The sequence below is a fragment of the Athene cunicularia genome (assembly GCF_003259725.1).
Source record: "Athene cunicularia isolate RWA chromosome Z unlocalized genomic scaffold, athCun1 chrZ_part2, whole genome shotgun sequence".
NCBI lineage: Eukaryota > Metazoa > Chordata > Aves > Strigiformes > Strigidae > Athene > Athene cunicularia.
Genome location: NW_020799143.1, coordinates 14,408,843 through 14,418,177, shown reverse-complemented (window position 1 = coordinate 14,418,177; position 9,335 = coordinate 14,408,843). Strand labels below are relative to the sequence as shown.

General features: G+C 35.8%; 1 protein-coding gene across 1 annotated transcript in view; it reads right to left on the bottom strand.

Moving 5' to 3' along the window:
• Nucleotides 1–2,708, bottom strand: part of FRMD3 (FERM domain containing 3) — an 82,156-nt gene extending 79,448 nt beyond the window's left edge. The window contains exons 1-2 of the mRNA XM_026866043.1: nucleotides 2,700–2,708; nucleotides 2,046–2,150 (exon numbers count right to left, since the gene is read on the bottom strand). Coding sequence (XP_026721844.1) covers nucleotides 2,046–2,150; nucleotides 2,700–2,708 — 114 coding nt within the window. The remainder of the gene's footprint in view (nucleotides 1–2,045; nucleotides 2,151–2,699) is intronic.
• Nucleotides 2,709–9,335: the final 6,627 nt, after the last annotated feature.

Genomic DNA, 9,335 nt, shown 5'->3' with positions numbered 1-9,335 from the left:
GAAAAAGAAAAAGAAAAAGAAAAAGAAAAAGAAAAAGAAAAAGAAAAAGAAAAAGAAAAAGAAAAAGAAAAAGAAAAAGAAAAAGAACAGGACAAAGGGACAACAGAAGATAATACATGTAAAAACAGCTTATGCTGATGAATTGTAATAAACCTAAGAGAAAAATGTACATTGCTTTCAACTCATCATCCAGAGCATTTAAGTCTGTATAAAGAAATGTGCCTTATAATTAATGTCTTAATTCATGAGAGTTTAAAATCATCAACTAATACCCAACTAGATAAATGATCCATATGCTTATAAATGTGAAAGGAACTATAAATCAGCATTTTAAAATGTATGTATGGAAAATGGAAGCTTGGGAAGTTTGCTTAATAAAATTCACATGAAGAGTGGGCTGGTTGATATAAGCCATCACTACACAGGACAGCCACAGTATTCTTAGTTGTTTAATAAATGGAGATATAAAATAAAAGGTAAATGGAGAGCTAAGATTTTTCAGGTAAGAACATACATATTTTCTCAGATTGTCTTTTACTACTAACCAAGAAAAAAAATTAAGCTTCAGTATAAACAATAATCTTCCCTAAAACTAATACAGAATGAGCTATGCTACAAGATGTGAAAACAACTGTATAGCCAATGAGAATAAGATACTGCAGTGAATTTGTCCTTATAGTCAACAGCTCTTTGAAACATGGGAACCACATAAAGTATGATTAACAGGCATCCCAGTGGGAGTGGGTTTTTAAAGTTTTTTTCTGAAGCATCATTTTTTTAAAGTATTCTGCCAAAAAAAACCGATAAAGTTCTTACTAAAAAACCCCTTCTTGATTGCTGTTACGTAAAATAACTTTTCTGTAGCAATTTTTGAGTAACTGTCAGAGAAAGGCCCAAAAACCCTAAGTATTTATTAAGTCCTAATGACAGTCTAATCCAGCACTCCACCTACTTCTCCTATCAATTCCAACCACGTGAACACCTCTACAATTTTAATGATTGGGAAGAATTAAGTACATTGGTCAGAATAACAGAATACAAAGAGGATGCAATGCAAATAACCTGCTGCAGCTTTGCAAAGCTATTGTAATTCTATTGTAATTCAATGAGGTTGAGTAGAAGGGGTGACAGAACTAATTACGGTATAGCAAGAGATACTCAGCAAAATGTTTTTCTTCTCCTGAATAACAGCAGTTTCAAACTGATGATCGTCTCCAAAGATTAAATGCCAGTATATGGCCACATGACATTTAAAGTCATATCTAAGTCTTAATCTTGAGACCAGCAGGACCACACAGTGAAGAAGCAGTTCTGAATTTCACCGTCTGAGGACTTCTGCTTCCTCTACAGACCATCACTTCCTACTCTCAAACCGTAACAAGCATCTGAAACCAGATGCGGAGTAGAAGCCGCAAATCACCTACAGAATACAACCCACAGGACTACCTTCCACCTAGTAGAGATGATTAATCATTGTCCACACAAAAGCCTAGAGCACAGGCCTGTAAATTTGACTGTACAATTGTAGAGATGCTCACAGGGAAAACTAACCTGAAGAATCCTCCACAACCTGACAAATCATGTCTTTTGTGTATTACAGTTAAGTAAATCCATGTGCCCTGTGAAAAGTGGAATAGAATGGCTGTTTGTGTGGAATGGCTGCTTTTAGCAGTTAAACTCAATAGGATTCCTGCCTATATCTCCCAAAAAGCTTACACTACAGAAAAACAGAAATCCCAAATTCCAGCGCACTGCCAGAGCCTAAAGCTACCTTGTGCTACCTCTGAGCCATGCCTATAGATCTTATCTAGCTTCAGTGCCCAGAGAAACTACACAAATCAGAACATATCAACTTACTTGCAACTAAATACATAAGAGGAAAATTAATTTTATAATGTCACCTTAGAACCTCTATGGATTACAGCCAGAGTATAAACCCACAGAGACACCTAACTTTGCATTATAAGTTGCCTGCTTATTAGAAAAAATAAAAATCCAATTTAGCTTTACTTAAAAGCAAACGTAGTCAGAGTTCATATACATACCCTCTGCTTCTCAGGGTCAACGTATCGTATGCCAAAATAGTCTTTTTCCAGCAAGCTGTAATAGTTGCAGATGTGTTCTATGAGAAACTGACCTTTGGTTTCCCTCTGTAAAAAGAGAAAGAATTAATACATTATTCAGAGTATTCTGAACTTGATGTCTATAAATATTAAAAAAAAATCTAATTAAAGTGTTAAGGAAAATGGCAGATGAAATTTGTTGTTATTCAGATGAGGACAAGGCTTTGAGCATTTATCTCCTCTAAAGCATGCAGGAGATTAGTGATCAATATACTCCCTGTACATTCACAATTGATTCGTTAAGAAAATATCACTACTCCTGCCTCAGGAAAACTCAAGCTACTCTAATAGCTGCACATTTAAAACATTACTATATTAGCAGTAACCATAACCTGATGCTATAATGGCATAAGAGATACCCATTGACGTATGGAATTTCAAAACAGTGTGTGGTTTTTTGTATCCCCCAATTTTGAAAGCAGTTGCAGCAGTGAGTACCTTACTGGATCTTTACACAATGCCCATGGCAAGAGAGACCTGATCCTTAAGTCCCAAACAGCACTATAGTACAAGGAAGAAATGCCCAAATGACTGAAAGAGATGTTTTCATCTTTGCATTGTCACTGGATAACTTACTGTATACATGATGTTTAGTTTAAAATCTCATTCTCTATCTAGGCTTTTTTCAATCCCAATACTGTTTCATTTCTCCTTAATCTACTGCCTGAGAACCTATATGAATTTTCACATTTCTTCTGACCCAGCTAATGTGATTTTTTGTCTTCTGAACTGTGATGTGTGTCAGTATTAACACTGGGCTAAAGCTGTTCTCCTAAAACAGTCCGTTCTAAGCAGACAAAGGTGCTTTAATATGTCACAGTGTCCGGTCAGTGCATATCTTTCCTTCTCTCTGTCCACCCTTGTCCTTCACTGAGTTGCCTCTGCAGTGGACCAGTTAGTGACTTTGCAAGACTCTACTTTTTGCTGACAGGAATAACTTGAACTTAGCTCTTTGCCTACTAAATGAAACTACACAGAAGGTACAGTCACATTATATAAAAAAAATTTTTAATTGTTCCTCCAAATGACTCCCTGAAAACTTTAATGCTATGCCTTATCCAACCCTTCTTTAAGAAGCTAACAGGCAATTTAAACCATAAACACCATAGCTAGGCAAAAAAGAACATACAGATCCTGCATTTCTCAAGGTACTTCACAAAACTGGACATTATCATCTGCATTTCACACAGGAGCAGCTGAGGCAAAAACAGTGCCGTTACCTGTCCAAGGTCATACTCTAAAAGGCAGAAACAGCAATGTGGCCTTGAGACCACCAGTGTCCAGTGAGACTCACTGCTTCCCACAAAAAAAAAAAGAGACATGTTTCAAAACTGGAGTGTTAGAAAAGAATACAATTTGTGAACTAATGTTCTATTTTCTTATCTTTACGATTAATAAGGAATTCTGACATTGATACAGTTGCTTGCCCTTTCGCTCCTATCACTGAACAAACAGATCAGCTGAATAAAAAGCAGCCTCTGTTAAGGCACCAGCAGAGAGCTGCACAGCCCTTCCAGTGTGACGGAGCTCCTGTAGTCATCCTCTTCCCTGCCACATGGACCTTCTCTTCTCACAAATTCACTTCCAGCCACAATGGAATTGCCAGTTTCTCTACAAATTTATTTTTCCTAGACATGGTGTACCTGCTTCTCTTCCTACTGTGTAAGCTATCTACTTCCACAACTTTCTTCTTCCACCTTGTATCTCCTAAGCATTTACCCCTCGCCATGTGTCCTTTATTCTTCCACATGCTGCTGCTTGCCTGGAGAACGTCACTGCCTTGTCTGCACCGTGGTATTTCTGTACTTTGTTTTCCTATTTTTAAACAGCTAGTGTCAAAGAATGTTAACCTAATTTCTTCGTTTTCTGTACATGCTCACTCAACCTCATGCTTTGCACCCTGCACTTCTATCTTTTTCCCTGTAACATAACTGTAACAGTTTTCCTTCTGTAATTGTTTCTTTTCAGCCTCAGGACATACAAAACCAGACTTGTTTGCTGTACCTAGTTACAAGTATGAGCATGCTAGTGACATCATAGAGAAAACTTTCCTCAAAAGGCAAAGCTGATATCAAAGATTGGAAAGTATGAAAAGAAAATTGCCATTCTCCCTGTGACTGACCAAAAAAAAAAAAAAAAAAGGTCTACGCTTACACAGTCATCTCAGTGAAGTATTTTCCAGCTTAAAATCTAGAAGTGTCTCCAAACTTTTGTTAACTATGTTATAAGCAAGAACATCAAAATATTAAGACAAAATTTTACAGTGACATTTCAATACAAAGGCAGTGGGAAAAAATTTGAACACAGATATGAAATTTAAGTTGCACACAGTTTTAAGATTAATCTACAATGAACTAAATAGAACTGTCAAATAACAGCTATTAGATGACTCAAGTACAGTCAAACCTTAAAATATATTTTACTGACAACAGTGTACAAAAGAGACTGAATTTTTAAAATACTGGAGATGAGGAAACCAAACTAGTCATACCTTCATCTGATATTAGAGACTGTTACTGGAAGAACAGCCAGCAAATCTACTAATCTACTAAATGTCTGTAGGTTCACGTTCTAATCCATTCATTTAAAAAGCACTTTGCTTCACCCACTTAAATAATCATAAAAGTTTTTTGAGTTATTGAGGAATCTGATAAAGGACTAAGACACATACAGTGTTTCTCAACCCAGTAACAATGCTCCCTTTCTAAAATGAACTGATGCCCTAGTTTTCCTGCTTGAAAGATAGACGATGGAAATGAACCAAACAAAAAAGTGCAACGGAACAAAAGCTTCCATCTGAATTCATGCTCTAGGAATCCTTAAGCCCTGCACAGATAAATAAAAGGAACTAGTTAATAACCTCACTCTTGGTTAGTACACACTTCAATTAATAGTGCTACTCAGTCAGGCTTCAAGTTCCATGTGATTCATTACCAGATACTGGAAATTATTCAAGACATATAAAAATGGCTAAATAAGCACATAAATAATGTAATGCGTGTTCTCATAAGAAATACTGTTGTAAATGTTCTGTTATTGCATTTCTTAAATACCTGAAATTTGAAAAAATACAGATCATAACTGATACAGAGAGGAAAATACTTGATGTAGCACAGAGCACCTGAAGTCCGAATTCATAATAAAGATTGTTGCAAGAAGGGTAGGCAATGGTTGTTAATTTTTTTCCTGCAAACAGCATCCATAAACATCTACATGTCTCTAACAATGATCCAAATTCTCCTGAGCCTTAGAATCCGATGATCTTTCTCATCTCCTGTGTTCTTTGATACACTTATTACATATTATAGTACAAAAGAATATATTAAATCCAAAGTTTATTCTCATTTCTGACAGAATATGGATAAATTAAATTAGGAACTGCCAGTCATCCACAACAGAGCACAGGAATGGATTTGGGTCACAGACTAATGAATATAAAACATTGCCTGAAATTTCAAACAGTTGTCATACAGCTTTCCAATTAAAAAAACAACAACAAACAAACAAAAAAAAACACAAACCAAAACCAAACCACAAAACCTGCTACACCAATAAGTATTTGGCAGCAATTCAGAAAAATATTTTTATACCACATTTCAGCATGTTGACAGAACATGAAAAAATTACATCATAAAAAAGGCCATTATTTAAAACACTACTAAAAAATGTCAACAACAAACCACAAGAATCTGAGAGCAAAAATCAAGTCAGATTTTTAAAAGCTTCACAGCTGAAATCTTTGATAATTATACTAGAGTTCACCCAGAAGTCATCAACTATTCTCGAGAAGACCAACCCAGGCAGAAACAAGAATCACAAAAGTGTGCAAGTAAGAGAACCAAAGGCCTTAAATCGCAATCAATACACTGTTTTCAATGAAAGAATACCACATTAAACAAGCCACTTTTTTCTAAGTCCAGTAACTCAAATACAACATCTGGCTATCTCAACTGAGATATATTTTCTTTCAGAATTTTGTAACCCAGACTCTATGAAGAATGGTTTTTAAAATGGCCTTAAACAAAGTCCTATAATGTAGCCATTCAACACACTCACACAAAAATACGCTTTCGGAGATTCCTATAAATAATTTGAAGACCACCTCTCTCTTTGCTTATATAAATTGGCACAGACAAGATGGGTATGTTCTTCCTAAGGCTACATTTGAGTATCTGACCTTAATACCACTAAAACCACACAGCAAACCCCAACAAATATGCAAAGGATATAATGCTATGTAAATGACAAAAACCGTGAACACAGAAGGTGAGCTTGCAAAAATAACTTTAAACTCTGCTTTTTAAGCTGGATCAAATTTTTTCTTTTCTACTGAATCAAGTATGTATCAAATTAAACTAGCAGCTGTTGCAAAAGTATTAAGCCAAACAAGGGACATTCTCCACTCCAATAAAACATGAAGACATGATCCTGCAGAGTCCTCCATTAATGGACTCATAGGACAACTAGAGCTTCTTCTCTAGCTCTAGGAACCAAGTAAGACACTGCAGAGATGTTCCATTTCCACTACCAGGCACTACTATTACGGCTTCCATTTCTGCAACTGCAAATTTATGACTGATTAAAACAATTTATTGGTAACTCCTCTGTTACACAGAAACTAATCCAAAGAAAAATTTGTATGGGTCTTGAGCAGTTTCAGTCTAATCCCAATATCATGTTTGCTTTCAGGATTTCTTTTTTTATTCCTAGTTTCTCTGTGCAAGTTAAAAAGCAAGGGAGAGTGTATTTTGTTCTGCCAATTTAAGCCTTCTCTGATGACATAAAATGAGACCACAAACCATTTGTGGCTGTTTCACAATTCTGAAACTGAGAGGAAAGACATTTACAGCAGTTAAAATCTTGCATTCAGCGCAATGTCTTCCCTATTTGCATCTGCTTCACTGTGGAGTTCTGTGTCTATTTATCTGAATGTCGTCACAAGGAAGAGCAAGAGTCAAAAGCAGATTAAACACAATGCTTCTGCTCTGTTATCTAACCACTGAAGTCCTGCCAGCTGTGCTTATCTCCATCAGGAAGCCACTAACATTACTAAGAAGCAGTGCAGGGTCATAAACACAGCGTGTATTTGCGCCAGGAAGTTCAATCCTCATCCCACGAGTGTCTTTACTCCTGCAAACAGTTCCCAACAGTGACCCTCTGTGTAAAGCTGCTCACATACTTAAGTGTAAATCCACTCAAAAAAGAAAAGTAAATTAAAACCACAATTAAACCAGTATTTCTGTTTAAATATATGGAAAGTTCAGGCTCTTAGACAAGGCAAGAATAATGTCTGATTTTGTATGCTTGTTTTATTTAGTGTGTAATGCATGTTGAAGTTATATGGATGTAAAAAAATTAAATACATGAATTCAAGAATAATCATAATACCACCACAAAATGAAATTTAACCAGCTCAGAAGAACAGACAAAATGAAGAAATTCCTCCAAGGCAAAAATGTAATTCAAAAAGCAGCTTTAACCATTGAAAACTGAAATAGTATAGTTCTGTTGACATACTTTACAAAAACTATTAAAAGCAACAGAGATTTACAGAGCTAACTGCCTCCTCGACTGTCACCTCTTACAGTTCTGGCTTCTTTTCAGACATCCTCCTCCAGTGATGAGATCATACTTCTCCTAGGCTTTTCATGAGAGAAGTATCTTGAATCCCAACAGGCACACATCTTCCATTTCATTGACAATTATTTTATAGTTCAGTATCAGGGTCTGCTCTTGTACACTGAAGTGTGGCTGTAAAAGGACATCTGGGAGCAGTTCTCAGTCCATGTCAGTTTTGGGACAGCTGTCATCACATCTGCATTTGTTTCTAGTGGCACAGCAAAATAGTTCACTATACATCACCACTGGACTGGGGCATGTGCTATGGGAACAGGACCGATTTAATATCAATCCCATGGAGTTGAATACGGACAAGGGCTGAAGGCACAGAGAAGGCAGGCAACCCGGCATGCCTGAATTTCACTATCTTCTACATTAATTTTTAAGCCATGACCAAATAGCAACATCCAGAACAGAATCCTCATTCTGCAGCAATCAAAGGCAGTGAGGTGGAATGGGCTTAGCTCCAAACAGACAACATTGGGCCAGCCCTAAACCTGACAACCTCCAACACCCTGGGCAAGTTTCTTACAGCTCTTTGGATTTATGGATTCACTGAGATTACAAATGACAGTAACTATTCACAAGACAGAGAGACAACTTCTTTGTCTTTTTTGCTTCATCTTTGGAAACAGAAATTGGAATATCCTTTTGCAGATATTTCAGAAGAACTGGACATTGTATAATGCCTTCAAAATACAAAGAACAATTAAAATTTCCTTCCTGCTCATAATCAGCACCCTCTGGTATTTTAAGCTACTTGAAAATACACTGGAATTCTATTATACAGCATTTAACTGGAAAATTTTCTCAATTGTAAGAAGGGCCAGATGTTATTTACTTTTTTGTTGTTGTTAAAAGTTTCAAAATAAAAAAAGACAACAAACTTCCGCTGATAAAATCCCAACTTGCAACTGGCAGATTCAATTTTAGAAGCAAAGAATTTATGACAGAATTTTCTTTTCTTTACAGTGAGGAATTCATTGTGTATCTACTAACATGAAACAAAGGGGAAAAAAATCAAGGCTAATAATTTTTAGTGAAAAACACAAAAAAAAATGACATTGCAATAAAGCAGTTGACACTAACTTAACTACAAGAGTCCTTTTCCATAAATTATTTTGTATCAATTACATCTTGCAAATTATATACTTCATTCTGTACAGTCAATTACCTAACCGTAGTTTGTATCAACATTTTCTAAATCTAGAATGTAGGAGAGGATGGATTTTTTAATGTGTCTCTAAATACATTCTGTTATGTATAAATTCACTTATTTCACTACACAATGTTATAAAATTAGCTTTTGTAAAAAGGTTTTACCTACATATGTCCAGATGTTTCTAAGCAACTACATCACTCACCCAATCCAGCAGAAATAATTTGTTTGCTAACCTGGAATGGGTCTTGAAGAACATAATTTTTATAAAGGTACCCATCGTTAAACTCAAATTTCTGAGCCCTTAATTGTAAGTTGAGCCCCAAGTGCTATATATTAATTAACAGAACTACATTTAAAAAAATCCCTAAACAAATAAAAAACAAACACACAAACCGAACTCTTCCTACTGTTTCATTTGGGCCAACAAATAT